At 39.4% G+C, this 26,633-nt stretch overlaps 1 protein-coding gene and 1 long non-coding RNA gene across 3 annotated transcripts in view; one reads left to right on the forward strand and one right to left on the reverse strand.

Moving 5' to 3' along the window:
* Positions 1-26,633, reverse strand: part of Acsm3 (acyl-CoA synthetase medium chain family member 3) — a 36,507-nt gene that overhangs the window by 2,590 nt on the left and 7,284 nt on the right. For both annotated transcript variants that reach the window (XM_047532888.1, XM_047532887.1), the window contains exons 4-13: positions 13,044-13,251; positions 10,926-11,069; positions 10,564-10,720; positions 10,237-10,316; positions 9,409-9,532; positions 8,280-8,360; positions 6,419-6,520; positions 5,159-5,286; positions 4,956-5,055; positions 222-341 (exon numbers count right to left, since the gene is read on the reverse strand). In XM_047532888.1, coding sequence (XP_047388844.1) covers positions 222-341; positions 4,956-5,055; positions 5,159-5,286; positions 6,419-6,520; positions 8,280-8,360; positions 9,409-9,532; positions 10,237-10,316; positions 10,564-10,720; positions 10,926-11,069; positions 13,044-13,251 — 1,244 coding nt within the window. The remainder of the gene's footprint in view (positions 1-221; positions 342-4,955; positions 5,056-5,158; positions 5,287-6,418; positions 6,521-8,279; positions 8,361-9,408; positions 9,533-10,236; positions 10,317-10,563; positions 10,721-10,925; positions 11,070-13,043; positions 13,252-26,633) is intronic.
* LOC124969889 (uncharacterized) lies at positions 9,768-12,905 on the forward strand. Its single transcript, XR_007106043.1, has 3 exons — positions 9,768-10,678; positions 11,049-11,194; positions 12,780-12,905. It is a non-coding gene; the product is annotated as an uncharacterized LOC124969889 (long non-coding RNA).

The following is a 26,633-nucleotide window of genomic DNA, read 5'->3' on the forward strand; positions in this document are numbered from 1 at the left end:
TCTTGATATTAGTATTTACTACAAGTTCACTGAGCCAAATGACCAAATTGTTAGGAGTTTAATTTTTAAAATTCTGAATCTTATTCATACATCATTAGTTCCATTTGGAACATTTTGTGTAGCATGTTTGAGGAAAGTGTTCATTAAAAAGGAAATAATAAACAACTGAAAAAATTCCATAACACTGAACAAAAAATATTCATCATAAGTAGGATGCCTACCTTTCTGGGATATTTGTAAGGTGCTGTCGTTTTTTTTACATGCTCCTGAATCTCCTTTTTTAGTTGTTCTTGATCATGTGACTTGTAATCAGGGTTCAAAACAATAAAAGCTTTTACTACCTAAAATAAATATTTGAAACAGCAGAAAGATGAGTTGTATATTTTTTTGTTTTAGTACAGCTTACTTACTTTGTCAAACTGGGAATCTTTGTACTTGGTAGTGCGAACCAGAGGGTTTTTAACAGTTTGGTCTCAACTCTGTCTTTTTAAACTATTGCCAGTCAACTCCCACACCTCTTGTTCCACACCCAATCCAAGAGAGTTTCTGGGATCCCTGATTTATTTATGATATACTGTTGAACTCTCCCACCTAACTGCATTTGAAATCTTGCTTTCTGACCTGTTTCTGATCAGCTCTGTCCCACTGCCTCGTATTTATCTCCTTTAATAAAGTTTTCTCTTGAAATTTGACAGTGCACTAAGCACAGCCTCTTATGTAACAACCCAACCTGTCCAGGCCAGTTTCTGAAATTCTACTCTTGTAGCCCTTATATAAAGTAGTCACACTGGGTTTGTCACATTGTTAAAGAAAACAACTCACTGAGACCAGGTGGTCTTTTATACAAGTCTGTGACAATTCCAACAGCCACTTTGCTGTTACTCTGTCCCACTTATGTGGCCCTAAAGAATAAGAGCAGAAATGATGGTGACCTTTGCTCTCTAACTGGCAGAAGATAGGAAAGACCTCATCACCTTATGCTCATGCACCCTGTTTCCGAAAGTTCATCCTTCCCTGAAATGTTTTGAAAAACCATTAATGGAAAAACAGAAAGATAGGGTATACCTCATGAGAATATTTGGGGTCCTATCTACCATGTTTTTTCCTGGGCACTGCCATGGGCTAGTTCACCTGGAAGCATGACTAGGTGTGTGAATCAGTGTATACCACCAAATCCAGCTTACCAGTCTGGGGGTTGCCATGGAATGCTGCTTCCCTGCCGGCAGAGTCTCAGAGGAGTCCCCTACGTCTGTCTTATCATTAAATATCCTGCACTTGGGCAACTGAAATCTTACTAAATTCATGAGTTCATGTGTCCAGCTTAAAGATAAACAGGCAACATTTCCTGCAAATCGTGATTTGGGAGTAAAGATTTGATTGGAAATTATTTGAAACAGTAAATCACTTAGGACAAGCATTTGATGAGAAATAAAGACCTATAATTGTAAATTTTCACATTGAAAATTGTTTACCAGTGGGCAGGTTTATGACATTTTATGAGTAATTACCCACTTTTGTCTTTATTAAAAACCCTTAAATATTTCTAATTAAAGTGTCCCATGGGCTTAGTTGTGCAACTGTGAGTATCTGTATGTGTATAATTATAATCCTATTCATTTTTGACATTTTATAAAATTTATAGCTTTTTTTTTTTTTTTTTTTGTACTGGAGATTTAACCCAGAGGCACTTTACCACAGAGCTATATCCCCAGCCTTTTTATTTTTTATTTTGAGACAGGATCTTGGTAAGTTGCTTAGGGCCTTCGTAAGTTGCTGATCTCAAACTCGCAATCCTCCTACCTCAGTCTTCTGAGTCACTGGGATGGGCCACTGTACTCGGCTTTATCAACGTTTTTATGAACTTAAAAAATTATCCTTACTAAAAGTAAGTAGTTTGAAGACTAATTATTTAAAAACTGCAATCACTGATTAACATATTGATGACTTCTACACATTGAAAAAACTCCATTTTATCTTTCTAAAATTCTTTACAGACCATTACAGAAATGTGTTAAATGAACAAGGAACAACCTAACATTTTAGTTAGTATGAACTCTGAAGTCAGACAACCTGGGTTCAAGTCATAGTCTTTTGTATCATCTGTGCCTTACTTTCCTTCTCTGTAAAAGGAGCTGCAAGGAATACATAAGTCAATATAGACATAAGGCTTATAATAATGCCTGCCGCATAGTAAGTCATCAAAAATGATATCTCTGGGGACTGGGGTTGTAGCTGAGTGGCAGAGTGCTTGCCTAGCATGTGCAAGGCACTGGGTTTGATCCTGAGCACCACATAAAAATAAAGACATTGTGTCCATCTACAATGACAACAAAAAATATTTAGAAAAATGATAGCTCTTAGGTATAGTAGTAGAAGTACAGTAGAGGGTTTCGTTTTGTTTTTTGATTTTTTTTAACCTAAAAATCCACATGTGGGCTTCAAAGTTTCTCTCAAATTCTGTGTAAAATCTTGGAATTTTTTAAAATCTATGACTGTACCATTTAATATGGTAGCTATTAGCAATGTGTGACTGTTTCAATTAAAGTTAACCAAAATTAAATTAAATTTCCTGTCATGCTAGCTGCATTTCAGGTATTAAAAGCCATTTGAGGCCATTGTATTGAATGGTGCAAATACAGAACATTTCTATCATTGCACAAGGACAACAGTGGCCTGTGGTCTTTTTCAAATTCTCAGGTGTTTGAGCTAAAAAATTTTGGGAACCAGTCATCTCAACAAATATTTTTCACCTCTTTATTTCACATGCCAGTGTTAAAGTGGTATGTAAAGTATCTATTATTTTCAGAAGTAATAAATACATATTATCCACTCCTTTAACACATTGGAAATTTTGTCTTTTGAAGAAAGCTATAAAAAGCACACATTTTTAAAATCGTGAAAATGTAGTTCAATAGATACCATATACTCACTGGCTAAAAAATTTTAAAAGCAAAGTAGCCATGTGAAACTGAAAATAGTAAAATGTGAAATTCAAATGAGAATGTACAAAAATTATCAATATACGAGTTAAATTAAGGAAATGCTCATTTTAAAGCCTATTTGCTTTTGGTTAATTTACCAAAGAAAAAAATTAAATATTCAGGAGAACTGTCAAAAGTAGTTTGGTTTAGTTGATAGCATTAGGAATTTTTTAAGTTCAAACGCTACAACAGTGTTTAAAGAAGTAATGGTGTGAAAATGTACATATTAGGTTGAAATACTATGATGTTGTAGATTTAAAATTGTCAATATTTTGGAATCTTATCTTCGAATTTTCATTTTATCTGTTTTCAATTAATTCTGAAACTTGCTACCCTATCAAAGACCAAGCTGGACCTAACCTGGAGAAGGACCCAACCCAGCTAAAATATGTCTGCCACCAGAAAGAGAAGAACTGCCTAGGACACGCCACCATGGCATGAACCCCCTCATTTGAAACACCCAAGCATCTTTTGCCAGGAAATGTTGCAGCCCACCAATGTTGGGAAGCTGACCAAATCTAAGCCCTATATCAAGACCCCAGGGTTGAGTGAAGGATGTGCAACCTACTGAACAGATCTTTGCTCTGTCATAGTCTGGGGTATCAGGTGACTGCCCAGCCAATCCTAGCCCTAAAGGGTCCACAACCATCCTGTCCCAAGTAAGCACTTGTCTAGGTGGATAAAAATGAAGACAGCAGAGAGGTATGGGAGGGACTTTTCACCTCTTTATTTCACGTTCCAGTGTTAAAATGGTATGTAAAGTATCTATTATTTTCAGAAATAATAAATACAAACCCTGCCAGTGGAGTTCAGTGAAGTGATCTGTTCCCTGCTCTCACCTACTGGAATATATTCTCTTTTCTAATAAATAGGGGCTTTTGTTCTAGAAACTTTCCAAACCAGTAAGTGCTGGTCAATATCCAAAACTACTTTGGGCTATCTAGGAAGACTTAGAGCTTATCCTCTTGCATCAAATATTAAGAGAATCAGTCGTGGGACAGAAATCCACCCTCTTTGAACTGCAGTAAACAATCTTCCATTTCTGCCTTGACTAATGCAGCCACTGAGACTAAATACCTTGTAACCCTGTCCCTTATCTGGAACTTCAAGCCCCACACCTGGCGTTCGAGATAAGGAACTTGAATACATAGTACAGAACATCCTGGACTTGCACTGACATCAATGTTGTTTTCAAAACCTTGATTCATCTTACCTGTTTTTGGTCAATTCTTCTGGAACTTGCTACCCGATCAAACACTGGATATGAATTTGTGAACTCATGTAGCTTACCTTACAGAAACACCGGAGGCATGTTGTAGACACACAGGCAAAACCCAACAGTCCCTGCTTGGCAAAAGAGGCCTGACCTTGTTCCCACTGCAGATGTCTGATGCCAGGTCCTCCTTTTGCAATGCCAAGCACCTTCCTGGCTTCCAGCCTTCTGGGTAACAATTTGATCTAGCTAACTTCTAGAGCCCTGTCCTGGAGTGATCTGGATTATTGGCATCACCCCATCTTTGTCCCATACTCCTTGGAATTCAAGTTCAAATTCTTTTTAGTATACATTTTTCAGTTTATTCTGTAGCTGTTCTTTCTGACTAGCATATTTCTATCTAACTTGCATTTAGTGTGTAATTTTGTGTGTATGTGAGTGTGGTACTGGGGATTGAACCCAGAGCCTCACACATGCTAGGCAAGCTCTCTACCACTAAACTATATCCCCAGCCATTAGTTTATATTGAGACAGGTTGCCCAGGTTGGCCTTGAACTTGCAATCCTGCCTCAGCCTCCTGAGTTTCTAGGATTACAGGCATGGTTTACTAATCCATTGGGCCTAGTTTAGTAAATGAATATTTGTCAGGCTTGCATATTTAGTGAATGAAGCATTTGTGTTATTCTTTTTCAAGGAAATACTGTACAAAAACATGTTAAGTTTCCAATAAATATAAAGTTGAGATGAATCCGTTCATTTACCTCTCCTCTGATGGGATCAGGACTGCTGACAACAGCTGACTCTACAACCGAAGGGTGCTCCATCAAGGCACTTTCTACTTCAAATGGCCCAATCCGATAACTGGGAAAGCATATGACAGGGATTGTGAGGGTGAGACAAGATTCACTCCAGTATACTGACGATCAGTTATACAGACACAGGCACAGTTGGAGAAGAAAATTACCCAGAGGACAATATGACATCATCCGATCTCGCAACAAACCAGAAATATCCATCTTTATCCATATACCCTCTGTCACCTGTGATATAGAAGTTGCCTCGTAGAGTTGAAGCTGTTTTTGAAGGATCATCCTGCCAAAACAAACAGCCTTTTATTAATGTGACTCTTCTCTGTTCAGTTGATTTTTTTCAGAGAAAATTCTGGTTCCTTAGAGAAGCCTTAGAATGAAGAGGATCCAGAGTATGAAATCGGGATGAAATTCCAGCATGGAGCCAGTCCAACCAACTTAAGAGAGGTGAACTGCAGTTACCAAGAGTAGATAAGATTCCTCCTTGAGAATTTTCTTAGCTAAATTACAAAACATGTGCAAGAGCTCAGAGAAATAGGCTAATTTAAGTCTTTTGATAATTGGCTAATACCTAACACTGATAGAAAAAGAGAGAAGTGAAACCAGGTGCGGTGGTGGTGCACATCTGTAATGCCAGTCACCTGGGAGACTAAAGCAGGAGGATCATTAGTTTGAACCCAGCCTCAGCAATTTAGCAAGGCTGTAAGCAACTCAGCAACACTTTGTCTCTAATAAAATGTGAAAAAGGACTGGGGATGTAGCTCGGTGGTTAAGCACCCCTAGGTTCAATCCCTGGTACCTGCCCTGCCCTCCCCCCGCCAAAAAAAAAGAGAAGTGAATACTCAGTTGAAAGAAAGCACCAACATCAAAAATAATTTGGCATAAAAAAGAAAAATAAATGAAGAATTGTCATAATATGTAAAGTTCCTCGATAAGTAGAACCTGGACCTGCATCTCTTACTATATTGAAATAAACTTTGCTTTGATTTGTTTATCATGAGAGATAAGATGTGATTGCAAACAGTAAGGAACTAGAAGGCCTCAAGAGGGAGGAATCTACTTAATCCAATTGCCCTAATCCTTGTTCCTCCCACCCCTCCTAAGAAGGGAGAGCACTAATCCGGATATTAGTAAAATGACTGGGTGTGATTTGATAGTTAAGAGGATCAGTGGGTGCCAAGAGGACATGGGTGTAAGAGGCGGTCTTCTTTCTAAGACTCCCTTCTTCCTTCATGGCGATCTAGCCTGTGGGACCACTGTGCTTCTTAGTAAGCATCCAAATGTTTTTTCAATTCCCTTTCTGTGGAATTGTTCAGGAAAATGAATCTCTGAAGAAGGGGCCAAGTGCCTGCCTAAATGTTTTGACCAAGCAGTTTTGAGAAATAGAAAAAGAGATTTTAAAATAAGTCTCTTACTATATAATGACTAAAAAGGCCAAATGGTCGGTTAGGTAGAACTTGAATTCCAATATCTCCTTCTTGTTCAGGAGGTAGAATATTGCCACTTTCATCTAAAATCTGAGATAAAACAACAGAAAAAAAATTTAAGATAATTTTTATTTAATACTGCATCTTAAATTACTTAGGTAAGCAGACTTCAAAAACATTTTAAGTATACCTTAAATTCCTTAGAGAAATGCATTTAAATTCTTATTGCATAAAATGTTATCAAATGCAAATTGCTGAAATGTGAAGAATAGAAATTTTCTTAAATTCTATCATCCAGTAATAATAATCACATTTTGGTAATATCCTTTTGCACAATACAGACACAGGAAAAAATAATATCACTTTATAACATATAGTTTTGCAACCTGCTATTCTTTTCTTTTCTTTTTTTTTTTTTTTTTTTCCTGGTGGTACTGGGACTCAAATCCAAGAGCATGCCACCTCTGAGCTACGTAAGAACAGGTCTTGCTAAATTGCCCAGGTGGGCCTTGAGCTTGAGATTCTCCTATCTCAGCCTCCCAAGGTGCTGGAGTTACAGGTGTGAGCCACTATGCCCAGGTTATTCAGCAATATATCTTATTAAAAATAAAAACATGGATTTCAGGGTCCTACACCAAATCTGTTATCAGACTTTCCAGGGAAGACTCCAGGTAAATAGGGTCTGAGCTCTCCACCCTGGAAGTGAATCCATCTTGCCTTTTGGCTACTGTTGCTTTCTCTTTCTTTTTTTTTTTTTTTTTTTTTTATTGCAAACAAATGGGATACATGATGTTTCTCTGTTTGTACATGGCGTAAAGGCATACCATTTGTGTAATCATAAATTTACATAGGGTAATGTTGTTTGATTCATTCTGTTATTTTTTTTCCCTTCCCCCCCACCCCTCCCACCCCTCTTTTCCCTCTGTACAGTCCTTCCTTCCTCCATTCTTGCCCCCCTCCCTAACCCTAACTCTAACCCTAACACTAACCCCTCCCACCCCCCATTATGTGTCATCATCCACTTATTAGCGATATCATTCGTCCATTGGTTTTTTGAGATTGGCTTATCTCACTTAGCATGATATTCTCCAGTTTCATCCATTTGCCTGCAAATGCCATAATTTTATCATTCTTTATGGCTGAATAATATTCCATTGTATATATATATATACCACATTTTCTATATCCATTCATCAATTGAAGGACATCTAGGTTTCTCTTTCTTATTAATGAAAATTCCTCTGGCTATCCCTTGCTTTGCAACTGGGTCAATCTGAGAACAATTCTGTCCCCATACAGTATGCAAATGGGAAACAGAATGTTCCTAGGCATCAGGTGGTAGTAATGGCAGTGGTTACAGAAAGCCTGGAAATGGTCAGAGTGCTGCAGGCACCATGAACTTGTCCCTCTTTTGGCCTAGTTGATCCCCTCAGGAAGTACTGACCCACCTCAACAGATACATATGATGTTGTGGTTGAATATGGCTATTGGGGCCAGATTGCTTGAGATTGTATCCTTACTCTAGCAGCTACTAGCTCTGTGACCTTGGATGAGTTCCTTAACCTCTCTGTGCCCTTATCATTAAAATATTAGTCTAATATTAGTATATAATTAGATTCCTCCTGGAAACTAATGAGTTTATGCTTACAAAATGCTTGGAACTACATAGTACAATATAGATGTTTGTAATTAGGACTCAAGCTAAAATTTCCAGCCCATTTCTATCTTTATAGAAATTAAGGTATCATGGAAGTAACATGAAATTTTCCCTAAAACAAGGAGTGCATATGGGGATAGGTGGGAAACACATCGGGTTGTTAAACATTCTCATGGAAGGGGATGTTCAAACCTTAACATCAAAAGCAGGAGAAGGTTTTCCCATTGAGCCAGGCTTAATTTTCATTCCTTTAAAATTTCCACAGATTAGCACCTAGTTTAAGAAAAAGAGAAAGTCAACTGACATAAGTAACTAAGATTCATTTATTCATCTATCACACATTCATTCAACAAATATTTAATGAGAACTTGGTATGAACCAGGTCCAAAATAAAGTCTCTATTCTCACAGAGTGAAGAGTTGGAAAGTGTACAAAATATGTAATAAAAGATATCAGACAATTCATGATTACTAATGTCTATTAAAACATGAGTAGATTTTATATTTGTACTCACATTAGCATGGTATGCTAATATTATGCTGGTTCTGTTTAATTTGTTAATTTTGCTTTTTAATTTTTTTAAGGTTTTTTTTTTCAGTTGTAGGTGGACACAATACTTTTATTTATTTTTATGTGGTGCTGAGGATAGAACCCAGTGCCTCACACGTGCCAGGCAAGTGCCCCAGCCCTATTTTCATTTTCGATCATGTAATACGTAAACATCGTAAGTTCAAACTTTATACATTGAAGAATTATGAAAAGACATGGTGAGAACTTTCTTTCAACCTTTTCGCTCGTCTGTTCCATCTTACCCCTCCTTCTACAAAATGATCACCTTTTTTCTTATTTCATTAACATCCCCTAGAATTTCTTCTTATTCTTATCCCTGCAGATTCTTTAAAGAATTTTCTTGGAATCTGTTCACCAGGGAGATTCTAATAGACTCTCAATAACTTAAGTAACAAGGAGCTTAGTCAGCGTTTTCCATTTTGAGGCAGCCCTAAGGAAACTCCTTATCACTTAAGGGGGAATCCTATCTTTTCATAGATCCAGTATTTTTTCATTTAAAAAATATCATAATGCCTTCAACCTGATCAGTTAATAGCCGTTTTTCTATTAAACAATTTGTCTATTAAACAAGTGTATCTGTTTTAGAGATTTTTTTTTTTGGCAACTTCCTGTTATTATTGTTGTACCTCTTTTCTGGCCACCCCATTCCTTCCTGTATCCTTGGGAGATGCATAAGGACATAATAGAGACTTTGGTTTTTATTCATCTAACTACATCAAGTGAGCCCCATCTTTTCAGTGGGGTCAGATACCGTTTCTGTCTGTCCGTATCCTTCGTAGATATCCAGGCCCGTCCTGTTTCTCCATTGTTCAATCACTTCTGGGTTGATTGGCTCCCCAGCACTCACACAGTGCTTCAAACTTTTGAATTTATAGCTTCTCAGAAAACAGGAAAGCAGTTAGGTTTTGGAGGAGAAAGTATAGAGAAGTGGAAATTAAGATTATTTTAATACAAAATAAGCAGATCATTCTGATTTCATAAAATGACACAGAATATACCACCTTTTCTTCTTTTCTCCTTTATTTTGGGAATTGGGGTGGGGAGGGGGCAACTCGCTACAAAGAGAAACCAGGGATCCTTAGGGAAGATACCCCATAATAACATCTTCAGTAATCAATTAAAATTCCCCTCATATCTGGAGACCACAGAGTTGAGTGTTGTGAGTATAGTAAAAATTTCTTTTCGGACTACCAATCCATCCTTTCGAATGGAATCCGTAATAGATTTTAAAACCTGCATCCTCTTTTCTGTTTGCTGAGACAAGGTTCCAAATAGGAGAACCTTCTCTGCTGTCTCTGCTCAGGTAACAGCCATCTTCAAAAGATCAAATGCCTTCTTGCCTGTAAACACTGGGCTCAGCTCTAAACATGACTTGACCCTGCCTCTTCTCTCCTTCTTTGGGGGAACCTGCCCTGGACACAGTAGTCATCATTCACAGAATGTCAGCAAGGAGGAGGAGAAGGAAGAGTTTGCCAGATCCTGCACCACCTCTCTAGAGCTATGTTTTTAGGCAGAAAGCTCTTTTTTTTCTAACTTTTTTCCTCCCCCTACTAAGTGCCTGTTTACCAACATTTCTTACCTGCTCATATCACTCTGTACAAGCATTCGGTATGCGGTTGGTGCTGAACAGAAGACAGTGATGGGAAACTTGGAGAGTGTCTGCAATTTAGAAAAAGCAAACTCGTGGCCTACTACAGCTTTATTATGTGCTTAAATATCTATGGGAGGCACAGCATAATGTAGGCATTGCTTATTTTAATGTAAATACACTCACACCTTTTCTCTATTTTTCAGGCTTACAGACTTTCTGGATGTTGTCTACTCTGATCTTGACAAATTACGGTATTTACCAGCCAGTGATAATGCCGATGCATTTTTAATGTGGCCCTCTCATGCTCTGCCTTACTTGTAAGATGGAAGCTGACTCGAAACGGGGCAAGTGATGTGCAAATACGCATGCTCCTTGGATCCATGGAGAGAAAACACTGCTCCACGCAGACTTTGCCCAGCCTGTGTCTGAGGTATTCCACATCACGTCCAAGGGCGTCAAATCCAGCCAGAACCTGCAGAAATGATAACCCTGATGTATACATTTGTGAAATTTGTAGGAATTTGACGAGTATAAACATATGTATAAATTTTTTAAATGGACAAATTTGTTAAATGTGTAAAAATGTTAAATTTGTAGGAAAACACATTTTAGAGGCCAACACATGAATGGTTATCTTTTCCGTTTTGGCACTTGAAGCTGCAGTCCTGTGGAAGTACCTTCCGTTTACAGATAATCCTAAACCAAAACTGGTGTGGGTGTGTCCGATCATTTTAGGAGGTCCAGTTGTTCCACTGGTAAAGTAAATGGCCATCGTCTCGTCGTGTTTTGTCTTCACACAGGCATGGCTGTCACTGGCGTGTCTGCAAAGGAGAGAGGCAGTGGTGTGCATGTAGACTGTGCCCCGACAGGGATTTGAGAGACCATCTCCTCTGACCTCTTCACCTAAGGTGGAATCAGACCCCAGCACCTTGGACTGAATCCCAAGGTAAATCTAACCCCTCTTCCATCTTTTAAGGTGCTTTCTAGAATCAAAATAAACTTTGCTATCAAAAACCCATATAAAACAGATGATTTCATAGCTTTTTACTATATGATAAAGAAGGATTAAAGCATTTTAAAAACTCAAAAATTATATTCTGCTGGGCAGAATAAGGATGCTACCATCTTAAAATCATGGACTTAGGAAGAATTTCCCCTTCTTCTCTCCTGTGGATGCTTTAAAACGTGATTTTTTTTTTTCAAAATGAGTATGTTGGGTTGCAGTTATAGATTGCAGAATGCTTGCCTAGCATGTGCAAGGCCCTGGATCTCCAAGCATCACACAACACACACATACAGAGTAAAAAAATGATTATGTTAATACAGGTCATGGGTAATAACAAGGATCTGCAAATTATGGCTCTTGGGCCAAATTTGACCTGCCTCCTGTTTTTGTAAATAAAGTTTTATTGGCACAGAGTCAAGTCCATTGGTGTATTAACCCTGGTTGTTTTCACACTGTAATGGCAGAATATAAGTGTTCGGCCAGCAAAACCTTAAATATTGAAGTCCCTCTCCCTTTTGTAGAAAATACATGCCAACTCCTGAAAGGATAGTTTTTCTGTTTCCCCCAAGATTCTACACAGTCATAGGTATAATAAACAAAAAACTAGAGAGGATATTTGCCTCCATTCATGGAAAGAAGGACTGGTGAAACCAGAGAAAGAAAATCTTTTAGTTCTAAATTGTGCATTGGGGCAGTCAAGAGAAGAGCAACTCTGCATGCATACACACCAGGTGTCTAAGAAGCTTCCAGATTTATCTGCAAGTACTAGGTGCAAAATGAATGAAAAGAAACATCCATGCCATAATAAATACAGAAAAACTGGTTAAAAGCCTCATAAAGCCTAAACCAAGTCTGGGAGTCCAGAATTATCTTCCTTAAAAATAATATTTATAGCTGTGTGCCTGTTGTTTTCATCACAGATACGGTTGTCCGTAGTTGGCAAGCATGCTTCTAAATTCTTGCAAAAATGTAAGAAGCTCATTATAGAAAAGGAAATCTCTGCCAGCCTAATGCCAAGATGTGGCCAGTACCTGGCAAAGTTCCAGTGACTCCCAGAAGCACCCCAGGGAAGGACTTGAACATCAGAGTGCAATTTCATTTTATAATTGTACCCATTAACATCAAATGCTGTTTTATTATAATCTAATGTAAGTGCTGCTCTCAGCAAGGGAACAGTGGTGCCTACAAAGAGGACCGATTGTGATCCATTTCTAGCACCTGCTAGATCCCTGTACAGGATGAAGGACTTACTCTCCCCAGGGGCTGGGAGCCCTCTTTAGAGATTGCCTTGGCTGAAGAGAACGGCCTCATTCATGGGCCCACTCCCTGTAGGGACAGCCAACATCCAGTAACTGATAAATGTGGATGTGTAAAGCCAGGACCTCTTGCTTTACTTGTGAACTGCTTTGAGGAGCTCTCCAATCTCTGGAGGTCCCAGTGGATTGGTTGAAAGTTATTGTAGGGAATACACTGCAGGTTAATTTCTTCCTCTGCCCAATCTCACACTCTTCCCTTTCTTTCACAGGTGTTGATCCCAAGAGAACTCCTTAATAAACTTCTTATACATTCTTTTCCATCTCCTTGACTGCTTCCTGGGGATCCCAACCTACAAAAAACACTCCAAGCTCCTTCCTGCCTCAGAGCTTAGCACTACTAATGCAGTAATAATCACCATTTGTTTTCTTTGCCTGTTGCTTTAGTTGGCATTTGTCTGTTCACTACTAGATTGAATATCTTTTTGTTATTGCCTTTATTTCTGGGAATCTGTTCTACAAGGAAGGCTACTCACTTAATCATCTCCTTGAGGTTCCCCCAGCCCTCTCTGGAGTTCTGGGACACAATTAGCTTGGAGTGGAGATATTCACATTTAGGTGCAACTGCATCTACTGCTGGGGCCAATGTGTCATCAGTAATAACGCACTTTGCTTTTGAAGACTGTAGTCGGTAGAAGATGTCTTTCTGGGTCAGCTGAGTAGTTCCTGGAATAATAATTGTCCCTAAAGAAGCAATGTTTAGAAGTAAGGTTATTCTCATCAAGAACCAGTTAGTCGGTTTACCAAGTAAGATATCTGTTTGTCTTTCATTATTCTGCTTTCACCCTTCAAGGCATCTTAAAGTCTCCGACTCTTTTGAAGCCCTAACATGAAAGGTTAGTAAATACTGGATAATTAGCCTACATTTGGAGACCATCTATAACATAGAGCTGGAAGAGGGTTATCATTGAAAAGTAATATTTCCTAACATTTATTGAATACTCGAGTAAGTGCCCAGTTTCTACATCTATAAAATGGGGATTATAATAATACTGTTACTGGCAGTGTTGCCAAAAGCTCAGTCCTTGTCCCTGATGCCAACCCAATTACGAGGACACAGTTTTGAGGTAAAGGAAAAAGAACCTTTATTGCTTTGCTAGCAATGGAGAAACATAGGGGACTCCTGTCCCAAAGACTGTGATTCTGCCTATCAGTAGGAACAGGGGACGTTTTAAAGAAGCCACTCAAAGGCTCCATTGCACATGTTCTCTGTTGGAGTTGCGATTCACTTCTTAACATGGGAGATAGTCATTTTGGATATCTGCCACCATCCCCAAAGTCTGGATTACTGTGTTCCTATGGTGGGTGTGTGCTCAAGGACAGATAAATCTGCCTAAGATGGGGAGGAAAGGTCATCCTGTTTTCCTGAGATTAGGGAGGAGCAGGGAGAGAAGAAGAGAAAGAAACATGTCCATTTAAAAAATCAGTTGCAGTGACTGAGCAGCAAGGGCTGCATTCAAAGCCTAACATGGACACCTTTACAGCAGGAGTTAGGATCAGGTTGGTGTTCCACAGAGTAGAGGGAACACTGTGAACACTGCCAAGGTGAGCAAGTGAGCAGGAATTTGATTAAAAAGTAAAGTGGGAAAAAGATTGGGAACTGCAGGTGCTGTTGGCCTGGAGGGCAAGGGTACCAGTTAAGTCTCACAGGGTTCCTTCTTCCATAGGCACGGGAGGAGAAGCTGATAAGCTCCTCTTGACTGGTTCTTGACATTTCAGAGACCAAGAGCCGGATTATGGATTATGTAGTCACTTTTGACTACATGTAGAGTTATGAGAAACAGGAACTGTTTTATAACATGGCAGGGCATGTGAGAATGGCTGTTGTCAACATTTACTATCCCTTCCTTACTTTCCCCTCCCTATCCTTTATAGCTCAATACTATCCCCAGTATAGGATTCTAATCCCTTAGAGAATTAAATGAGTTAAACATGTAAAAAGTTTAGAATAGAACTCAGTAAAATTTAGATATTTATAAAATTTATAACAATGCAAAAAGTGTGTATGTGCATATATACATTGTATATATATATGTATTTTATATATATATGTGCATATATATATATGTGTGTGTATTTCTTTGCATGATATGTAACCTGAAAGTCCATTTATCTTAACATTCTCCACTTTTAAGTCCCAAACCTTCAAGAGAAGGTTTGGACTGTTTTTAGTTCACATTGGTCTTTACTCTTCCAAGTGATCCAGTAGACCAGGAAGATTGAGGTACATATGCTTGCTGCCACTCTTGAACTCTTAGCACTAGCTCATCTTTTCATTTTGGAAAAAAATGGCCTCTACAGTACTCTGCAGGCAACAAACAGGACCAGGACACAAACTTCTTCAGAATAGCTTTCCTTTTTAATAGGGGCGATGCGGCACTATTTGTGAGGAATAACCCTAGAGATGTTCTGCCTCCTGTGGTCTGACACTTTTACATTAATTAAGGTGCTTTCTAACAATAAGCAACTGCCAGCATTTTATGCCCAGAAGAAGCAATTTATTTGAACACTTTACTCTCAGATAATTATTATCTACCAATAAATAATCCATATCTTATTGTTTAAAGAACTCATTACCTATTGAAACTATTTCCTGCCAAATGAATCCTGGGAAGCATTACAATTTTTTGCCCAAGGGGCAAACTTAACACTTTATTAAGTGTTAAGAATAAGATGAGGAGAGCCAAGATGGCGGACTAGAGGAAGGCTGCATTCCTTGTCGCTCCATAACTTGGGTTTCAAGCAGAGGATATCTGTTTCTCAGTGAGGCAGTTTTTGCTACTTATCGATCCCCTGTTGTTTACCCCGTTTGTCCACTGTGATCACCTGCATTCTGCCAGCATATCAACTACTTTTTGAATGCAGATTACTCACTGAATGGCGCCTATCATCTGTCATTTGGTCATTTGCCTACCTCTTGTCTGCCCATTGCCTGCCTTTCACCTACCTATCATCCACTGCCCGAGGTTCACCTGCTGATCTTCCACTGGTAGCCAGCAGATCACAGACCACCAGTGGATTGCCAACTGACTGCTGTTGCCTGGAAGTCCACTGTCACAGTACCTGCAGGTTTGGTTACATGTGGCTGCCGCCATTTTGAGACAACAGCCAGGACCTTTAGGACCCCCGACTGGAATGACTGAGTCTCATCTCCAGAACCCCTGCCCGACCAACCACACACCGCCTCCAGGACCCCCGACCAACCACACCCATGCCCCAAGCTGCAGCTCCCCATTTGCCAACACATTTGGAAGCCAGAGTAGCCATCTTGGATTATCCTGGAAGGGACACTTCTCATCTTTAGGTGGGGCAAATCCCATCCTGAGATGCCTGCTGGAGACTGGAAGCTTATTGTCAGTTACCTTTCATGCTTCAGGCTACTAAAGACTGGGAGATTTGAATACTATATGACTGTTATAGTGTAGATTTTTTTTCTCCATTTTGAAAAATTTTAAGTTTTTATTTACTTTTCTATTTTCCTTTTGTTTACTTGTTTCCTCAGAGTCTCTTTCTCCCTTTTCTCATGCTAACAACCAACTTCTTTTGATTATACTTTCACTCCTTCTACAATCTAGAACTTCTCAATACTCTTTTCTCATCCCATTAACAGCTATATCCTACACTCCTCCCAATCCTCTTTGTCCTCCATTAGAAACTGCAGACCTTATTGCAAATCTGTTTGTTATACTGTAGATAATAATTGAAATCATTCTGTTTGTTATGAGAATATTGTTAATGTCTTCATAGGAGCTATTTGATTTAGGGCTACATATTGTTTGTACAGGGCACTGCTAATATTTATCTACCCCTTAAAGAAAAGGTTTTGGAAACCTATAGGGTCATTATAAGCCTATGGGGGGAAACTGCAATACCCCAGATCTGCACTGCTACAGGGGAAGATACGTGAACAATATGAAAAAACAAGGGAAGAAAATGATCCAAACAAACCTAGATTCTATATTAATAGAATCCAGTGACAGCATGGTAGAAGAAATGTCAGAAAAGGAGTTCAGAGTATACATAATTAAAATGACTTGTGAAGCAAAGGATGAGATAAGAGAGCAAATGCAGGCAATGAATGATCACTCCAATAAGCAGTTGAAAGAGCAGCTGCAGGAAGCAAAAGATCATTTCAACAAGGAGATAGAGATTCTCAAAAACAAAGAAAAAAAATCCTTGAAATGAAGGAAACAATAAACCAAATAAAAAACTCAATGGAAAGCATCACCAACAGACTAGATCACTTGGAAGACAGGACCTCAGACAATAAAGACAAAATATTTAAGCTTGAAAATAAAGTTGACTACACAGAGAAGATGGTAAGAAATCATAAACAGAACCTCCAAGAACGATGGGACATCATGAAAAGATCCAATTTAAGAATTATTGGGATTGAGGAAGGCACAGAGAAACAAACCAAAGGAATGAACAATCTATTCAATGAAATAATATCAGAAAATTTCCCAAACCTGAAGAATGAAATGGAAAATCAAATACAAGAGGTCTAAAGAACACCAAATGCACAAAATTACAACAGGTCCACACCAAGACACATTATAATGAAAATGCCTAACATACAAAATAAAGATAGGATTTTAAAGGCTGTGAGAGAAAAGCATCAGATTACATATAGGGGGAAACCAATACGGATATCAGCAGATTTCTCAGCCCAGACCCTAAAAGCTAGAAGGGCCTGGAACAACATATTTCAAGCTCTGAAAGAATATGGTTGCCAACCAAGAATCCTATGCCCAGCAAAACTAACCTTCAGATTTGAAGATGAAATAAAATCCTTTCATGATAAACAAAAGTTAAAAGGATTTACAAATAGAAAGCCTGCGCTACAGAATATTCTCAGCAAAATATTCCATGAGGAGGAAATGAAAAACAACAATGTAGGTCAGCAAAGGGAGGAACTACCTTAAAAGAAAAACCAATCAAAGGAGAAACTAAGTCAAGTTAAAAACCAAAAATAAGCCCAAATGACTGGGAATATAAATCATATCTCAATAATAACCCTGAAAGTTAATGGCCTAAACTCATCAATCAAAAGACATAAACTGGCAGATTGGATTACAAAGAAAGACCCAATAATATGCTGCCTTCAAGAGACTCATCTCATAGATAAGGACACCCACAGACTAAAGGTGAAAAGATAGGAAAAAACCTACCATGCACATGGACTCAGTAAAAAAGTGGGGGTTTCCATCCTTACTTCAGATAAAGTGGACTTCAAACCAAAGTTAGTCAGAAGGGATAAAGAAGGACATTTCATACTCCATAAGGGAACCATAAATCAGGAAGACATAACAATTGTAAATATTTATGCCCCAAACAATGGTGCATCCCTGTACATCAAACAAATCCTTCTCAATTCCAGGCATCAAATAGACCACAACACAATAATTCTAATGACTTTAATACAGTGCTGTCACCACTGGATAGATCTTCCAAACAAAAACTAAACAAAGAAACTATAGAACTCAATAACACAATCAATAACTTAGACTTAACAGACATATATAGAATATTCCATCCATCAATGAGCAAATACACTTTCTTCTCAGCAGTACACGGAACCTTTTCTAATATAGACCTTATATTATGCCACAAAGCAGCCCTTAGTAAATGCAAAAAAATAAAGATACTACTTTGTGTTCTATCAGATCATAATGGAATGAAATTAGAAATCAAGGACAAATAAACAAATTACTCCAACACCTGGAGACTAAATAATATGCTATTAAATGAAGCATGGATTACAGAAAACATCAGGGAGGAGATAAATTATTAGAGGTAAATGAGAATGATGATACAACATATCAAAATCTCTGGGACACAAAGAGGAAAATTCATTGCATGGAGAACATTTAAGAAAAGAATAAAAAGTCAACAACTAAATGACCTAACATTACATCTCAAAGCCCTAGAAAAAGAAGAACAGAACAACACCAAAAGTAGTAGAAGACAGGAAATAATTAAAATCAGAATGGAAATCAATGAAATTGAAACAAAAACAATTCAAAAAATTGCCAAAACAAAAAGCTGGTTCCTTGAAAAAGTAAACAAAATAGACAAACCCTCAGCCACACTAACAAAGAGAAGGAGAGAGAAAACTCAAATTACTAGAATTTGTGATGAAAAAGGAAATATCACGACAGACACCACTGAAATACATGACATAATCAGAAGATATTTTGAAAATCTATACTCCAACAAAATAGAAAATCTTGAAGACATCGACAAATTTCTAGAGACATATAATCCTTCCAAACTGAACCAGGAGGACTTACACAATTTAAACAGATCAATTTCAAACAATGAAATAGAAGAAGCCATCAAAAGCCTACCAACCAAGAAAAGTCCAGGACCAGATGGATTCTCAGCCAAGTTCTACAAGACCTTCAAAGAACTCATTCCAATACTTCTAAAAGTATTCCAGGAAATAGAAAAGGAGGGAACCCTTCCAAACTCATTCTATGAAGCTAGTACCAACCTCATACCCAAACCAGATAAAGGCACATCAAGGAAAGAAAATTTTAGACCAATATCTCTGATGAATGTAGATGCAAAAATCCTTAACAAAATCCTGGCAAATTGCATACAAAAACATATTAAGAAGATAGTGCACCACGATCAAGTGGGATTCATCCCAGGAATGCAAGGTGTGGTTCAACATCCAGAAATCAATAAATGTAATTTATCACATCAATAGACTTAAGGTTAAGAATCATATGATTATTTCAATTGATGCAGAGAAAACGTTTGACAAAATACAACACCCCTTCATGCTCAAAACACTAGAAAAAATAGGGATAGTAGGAACGTTCCTCAACATTGTAAAGGCTATGTTAAGCCCATGGCCAACATCATTCTTTTTTTTTTGGGGGGGGGGTGCTGGGGATCGAACCCAGGGCCTTGTGCTTACAAGGCAAGCACTCTACCAACTGAGCTATCTCCCCAGCCCCCGCAACATCATTCTTAATGGAGAAAAACTAAAAACATTCCCTTTAAAAACTGGAACAAGACAGGAATGCCCTCTTTCATCACTTCTATTCAACATTGTCCTTGAAATACTAGACAGAGCAATTAGACAGACCAAAGAAATTAAAGGGATACAAATAGGAAAAGAGGAACTCAAGCTGTCACTATTTGCTGATGACATGATTCTATATTTAGATGATCCAAAAAACTCCACCAGAAAACTTCTAGACCTCATACATGAATTCAGCAAAATAGCAGTATATAAAAATCAACATGCATAAATCTAAACCATTTTTATTCATAAGTGATGAAACATCTGAAAGGGAAATGAGGAAAACAACTCTGCTCACAATAGCCTCAAAAAAACAAAAAACAAAAACTTGGGAATCAATCTAACCAAAGAGGTGAAAGATCTCCCGCATTCTTGGATAGGCAGAATTAATATTATCGAAATGGTCATACTTCCAAAGGTGCTACACAGATTTAATGCAATTCCAATTAAAATCCAAATGACATTTCTCATAGAAATAGAAAAAGAAATCATGAAACTCATCTGGAAAAACAAAAGTCCCAGAATAGCCAAAGCAATTCTGGGCAGGAAGAGTGATACAGGAAGTATCACAATACCAGACCTCAAACTCTACTACAGAGCAATAGTAACAAAAACGGTATGGTTTTGGCACCAAAATAGACAGGTAGACCAACGGTACAGGATAGAAGACATGTATACATACCCATATACAGTTATCTCATACTACACAAAGGTGCCAAAAACTTACAATGGAGAAAAGATAGACTCTTTAACAAATGGTGCTGGCAAAACTGGAGATCCATATGCAGTAAAATGAAATTAAAACCCTATCTCTCACCCTGTACAAAACTCAACTCAAAATGAATCAAGGATCTAGGAAATAGGCCTGAAACCCTTCACCAAATAGAAGAAAAAGTAGACCTGAATCTCCATCACATTTTCTTAGGACCAAACTTCCTTAACAAGACCCCCATAGCACAAGAAATAAATGCAAAAATCAATAAATGGGATAGATTCAAACTAAAAACCTTTTTCTCAGCACAGGAAACAATAATGTGAAAATAGGGCCTACAGAGTGGGAGAAAATCTTTCCCACACACACTTCAGGCAGACCACTCATCTCCAAAGTTTATAAAGACCTTAAAAAACTTTACACCCAAAATACAAAGAACCCAATCAATAAATGGGCTAAGGAACTGGGCAGACACGTCACAGAAGAAGATATACAGGTGATCAACAAATATATGAAAAAGTGCTCATCATGCCTAGTAATTAGAGAACTGCAAATTAAAACCACCCTAAGATTTCATCTAACTCCTATTAGAATGGCTATTATCAAGAACACAAGCAATAATAAGTGTTGGCATGGATGTGGGGGAAAAGGCACACTCATACATTGCTGGAGGAGTTGCAAATTGGTGCAGCCACTCTGGAAAGCAGTATGGAGATTCCTCAGAAAACTTGGAACGGACCCACCATTTGACCCAGCTATCTCACTCCTCAGTTTATACCCAAAGGACTTAAAATCAGCATACTACAGTGATGCAACCACATCAATGTTCATAGCAGCTCAATTCACAGTAGCTAGATTATGGAACCAATGAGATGCCCTTCAGCTGATGAATGGATAAAGAAACTGTGGTACATATACACAATGGAATATTACTCAACCATAAAGAAGAATAAAATTATGGATGGCATTTGCTGGTAAATGGATGAAGTTGGAAAATATCATGCTAAGTGAAACAGGCCAAGCCCAAAAAACCAAAGGCTGAATGTTTTCTCCATTAAGTGGATGACAATATATAATGAGGCAGGGGGGCTGGGGATATAGCTCTGTTGGTAGAGTGCTTGCCTCACAAGCATAAGGCCCTGGATTCGATCCCCAGCACCGCAAAAAAAGAAGAAGAAAAAAGAAACGAGGGAGGGTGGCAGGGGGGAAGAGAAGAATGAAGGAACTTTGGATGGTGTAGAGGAAAAGCAGGTGGGAGTGGGTGGGGGTTGGAAAGATAGTAGAATGAAACACAGTATTACCCTATGTATATGTATGACTACATTAATGGTGTGAATCTACATTGTGTACAACCATAGAAATGAAAAGTTGTATCCCTTTTGTGTATAATGAATCAAAATGCAGACAATAAAAAAAATTTGATAAAAAAATAGGATAGAGACCAAGATAGACCTAGGTCCCTGCCCTCCTGGATCTTACATTCTAGTTGGGAGAACCTGAGGGTAAGCACAGCTACACTATCAGGTGATAAGTGCTGTTTAAAGACTGGAGGATGATCATGTGGAGGGGCTGACAGAGGAACGATTTTAAGATAAGGTGGCCTTCGATGGCCTATCTGAAGAGGGTTCCTGAGTATGCTTGTAACAGTGACCACTTTAGGCTGCTCGGCCACTGTGACTGATTTTTTAAGTGGACATGTTTCTTTCTCTTCTTCTCTCCCTGCTCCTCCCTAATCTCAGGGGACACAGGATGACCTTTCTTCCCCATCTTAGGTAGATTTATCTGTCCCTGAGTACACACCACCACAGGAATAAAGTAATCCAGACTTTGGGGATGGTATAGCAGAAGATCTCAGAAATGACTGTCTCCCACATTAACAAGTGAATCACAACTCTAAGGGAACACGTGGAATGGAGCCTTTAAAAACCTCCTGTTCCTGCTGATGGGCAGAATCACAGCTTTTGGGACAGGAGTCCCCTGTGTTTCCCCTTTGCTAGCAAAGCAATAAAGGTTCTTTTTCCTTTTTCTCAAAACTGTCCTCATTATTGGATTAGCATTAGGGACAAGTTCCAAGCTTTCAGCAACACACAACTGCTGAAACTTTACAGGCAAGGTCTTAGGAAGGCTCTGGAGCAACAGAATCAGCACTGGGCTGACCATCTGGGTTCCAGGACTCTTGTTTTGCCTGTTTCTCTAATCAAGGCATGACCATGGCCAATGTGCTGAACCTTTCTGAACCTCACTTCCTTCATCTATAAATTAGTGGAAAAACTATTCCCCTGTTACTCAAAGGGAACCTCCTTGTTACTCTAGAACCTCAAATACATCCTGGCTTGCTGGGTCAGCATCTGCATAACAAGATCCCCAAATGATTCATATGTGCACGAAAGGGAGAAGAAATGAGGTAGAGAAGATGGGAGGTCTCAGAAGGGGACAAGTATGTCAGAAAAATCTGTGGGGTCGAGCTGTACAAGGAGCTAATTGTACCCTTTCCATGGCAACAGAGAGTTGGTCTCCCATTTTTTTGATTCTATCTATTGCTCCTCAAAGATCCAGAGCATTCAGGAACACTCCTGACTCAGCCTCCCAAGTAGCTGGGACTACAGTGAAAGGGAAAGCAAAAGCCAATCACAGTGCATCTGTGATCCCAGTTGCTTGGAGGCTGATGCAGGAGGACCAGGTGGCCCAGGAGTTCAAGGCTAGCCTGGACAACATGACAATGTTGCTGAAAGTTCAGTCCTATCCCCGATGCCAATCCAATGATGACATGGTTATGAGAAAAAGGGAAAAGGTTTATTCTGTTCATCAGCAGCTTTTAAAGAGGCCACTCAAAGGCTCCATTCCACGTGTTCTCTTAGAGTTGTGATTCACTTGTTAATGTGGGAGACAGTCATATCCGAGATCTTCTGCTATACCATCCCCAAAGTCTGGATTACTTTGTTCCTGTGGTGCTGTGTACTCAAGGACAGATAAACCTGCCTAAGATGGGGAAGAAAGGCAATTCTGTTTCCCTGAGATTAGGGAGGAGCAGGGAAATATGAGAAAGAAACATGTCCATTTAAAAAATTTAAGTTTCAGTGGCAGAGCAGCAAGGGCATAAAGGGGACCTCTGTGGCTAGCCACATCACTCCCAGAGCCCTCTTGAGCCAGACCCAGGCCGCTTTCTGGGAGCCATGTCTTCTGGGATTTACTGAATGCCAAGGCTGACTACCAGCCTCTCATGGAGGCATCTCATGTCATCCTGCCTACCATTGCTTTGTGTGACACTTTCCCCTGTACTGTGGCCATCACCATCCTGTGTGACAAAGGGGCTAATCGGTAGGTCTGAAGTGGTGCATGCTGGCCCAGGAAATTGTGCACAGGATGAGCTTCATCTCCTGTGAACGTCCATGGGAGGGCATGCCAGGGGTCTGCTTCTACAGAGCTCTGAAGTGATTGGAAAGAAAGTAGCATGACCACGGAGGAAATTTCAGGGTAAATAGACTGCTGGCTCCTGAGCTCACTGCTATTCAACCTGAAGACCGGAACTGGCCTGCAGGTGAGAAGGTGCCCTCTGTGCCTATTCAGCTGTTCCTCGCTGAAGGCTGGAGCACGACTCACCCCTGAAGACTGGGCTGCTGCACCCACTGCCCAGCCACGCAGTGTTCCAACCAGTCACTGAGGGGTCTTAAATTGTTCTTCTTCAGGTTTAAGCAAAATGGAAACAAGGCTGGCAGGAAATAAACAGCCGTTTGTTAAATAAGTCACTATTGCTTGGAGTGTGGATGAGAAGAGGGAGCACAGAGTTAGGTGCTTCTCTGAGCCCTGGGTCTACCGAGTGGACGGGTTGTCCCAGGTGTCAGTCCACTAGAGTGAGCCCAGTAGGCTGCTGTGATTCTGTGGATCACAAACTGGGACCCGCAAAAGAACTGTGGCATGGCTCAGTGTCGGAGCACTTGCCTAGCTTGTGCAAGGCCTGGGTTGGATCCGAGACACTGCCCCCCGCCAAAAAAGTGGGGATGGGGACTGTGACTGCCTCAGATCTGAGGTTCCAGCTCCTGCTGGGCAAGTTTACAAGACTATGCCTGAAAACATGAGCCCAGATTCCATTTCCTCAAATTCCTTGGAGATGACATTATGGACAATGATTATGGGATATTTTTTATAGTTCTCTTGTTCTGGAGAAGTTTTTGTTGAGCTAAAAAGTTGTTATAGAAAGGACAAATACTGTATGATTCTGTTAATATGGGGTACCTAGACCAGGCAGATTCACAAAGAAAGACTGTGGAATAGCAGATGTGGGGAGCAGATGGGAGAGAGTGAGGAGTTTAACGGGTAGAGAGCTTAGATATGGGAAGATGAAAATGTTCTGGAAGGGGATACTGATAACGGTTGCACAGCCTTGCCAACATACTGAATGCTCCTCAATAGCACATCTAAAACTGGTCACTGTCCTTGTGTGTATTTCACCATAATAAGAAATACCCCACCGCCCAGAAAAGAAAGAAGAAATGGGCTCGATCTTACTTTAAAATGTTAGGAATACCCTAGAAAACGCTGGGGAGTGCAGTGATCTCCAGAATTGACTTGCCGAGTAGCCATGGGCCGGTGACTCGATGTTCCCTTCCCCTGTCTATGAAGCTTTGGCCTCCCTGTGAATAAAATGAAGCTTCCCCCTTCCTAATCATGCACCTCTCAAAGAGAAAGTGAGCAAATAAGCAAATGCTTATTTTAAAGCCAGAGAAACCACATACATCATAGAAAGTTCCTAAAGATCTACAACTGAGCACTAGTTTTTTATGGTAAATATTACTCAGAGTAAGGGATAAGCTTATTGAGAATTAATACTTTTTAATGACATGTTAATATAATTATATGCTAATATAATTATACACTAATATAATTACCTTAATAATTATATACTAAAATTTTTGTTGTAATGGCATTTTATAATACATAAAAAGAGTATGTGAAAGTTAAAGTGTGATGAGTTTGTTGCTGACACCGAGGGTGATAGAATGATCTAAGAATTTAAAAATAAAAGAAATGGATTGTCTTCCTAAGCTAAACTATATACTCAGTCAAATAGATCAGAACAGAGACACATAGACAGATAATGATTCACGAAGTAGCAAGACTAAACTGTATCCTAATACATGATATATTAACTTAGGCTTGGTCTCAGAAGTGGGTATTGCTACTACAGAAAATAGATAAAGAAAATTTACTGGAGCAAACTGACAGGGTGTTATGGTTTGGATATGACGTGCCCCCCCACAGAACTCCTGTGTTAATGTAACCTACAAGTTATTTCCTGCCTCAGGGACTTTGCACAAGCTTCTCCATTTGACTTTAAGTCTCCCATCACCCACACCTTCTCTTCTCCACTGACACTTGTCTCTCAGGCCTCAGCTTAATGTCCCCCTGACTTTCTCTCCATCTGTGTCAAGTACCCTGGCACTGATGACTCTTGCACCATTTCCTTTGTAGAATTTATCACTATATGATCATTTCACTCATGACTGTCTTTACCACCAGACTCTCAAACCTATAACTCCTGAAACATAGCAGGTGCCTAGCAAATATTTGTTGGGTGGAGTAATGTGTGGGTCTTAGAGGGATAGATCAGACTTCCAAATCCTGGTGCAAATGAATTGTGAACATCACTTGTTCTGAATCCCAGTCTACCAAACTTTAAACTTTGTCTTCTCATGCAGGTCTGTTAGCAAGGAGAAAGGAGATACTTGTGCCAGTATTTTTGCCTTTAATGCAAATTAAAATGTTGGTAATACCATTTTATGCACCCAACTTCGAAGCGTGATTCTAAGAGCCAGCTGCCCCTCTGTCCTGAGATTCAGAGCTCTACTGTCAGATGCACTGAGATCAGGAGGCTTCTGACCTACTAGGCGAATGGCCAGAGCCGATTCATTCACCAAGTTCTTGACATCCTGAGATCTCCAGGAATAGAGAGACTCAGTGGGTCAGGACATCAGGGTGTGGTTGTCTGAGAAAGTAACGTTGAGCTGAGACTGGAAAGTCAGTAAGACTTGCCTGTGTGATTAAATGTGAGGGCAAGGTTTTCCAGTATAGGAAATGGAATGCAGAAAAGCCATCTCCTGGTAATCTCTTATCTCTTAGGCAATGGAGAGGTATTAAATAATGTCAAACAGGAAAATGATAGCATCGTGTGTTCTAGGGAAAAGACTGAGTAGGAAGGATGCATTGGATTGGAGTAGGGGTGTGGGCACACTTAAGACCAGAATTGGGAGGAATCTGGGGAGAATCCATTTGGGAGATGCTAACAATGTGAAATAAAGCAATGGCGATAAAATTGGAGAA

This window comes from Sciurus carolinensis, chromosome 18 (assembly GCF_902686445.1).
Source record: "Sciurus carolinensis chromosome 18, mSciCar1.2, whole genome shotgun sequence".
NCBI classification, from domain to species: Eukaryota; Metazoa; Chordata; class Mammalia; order Rodentia; family Sciuridae; genus Sciurus; species Sciurus carolinensis.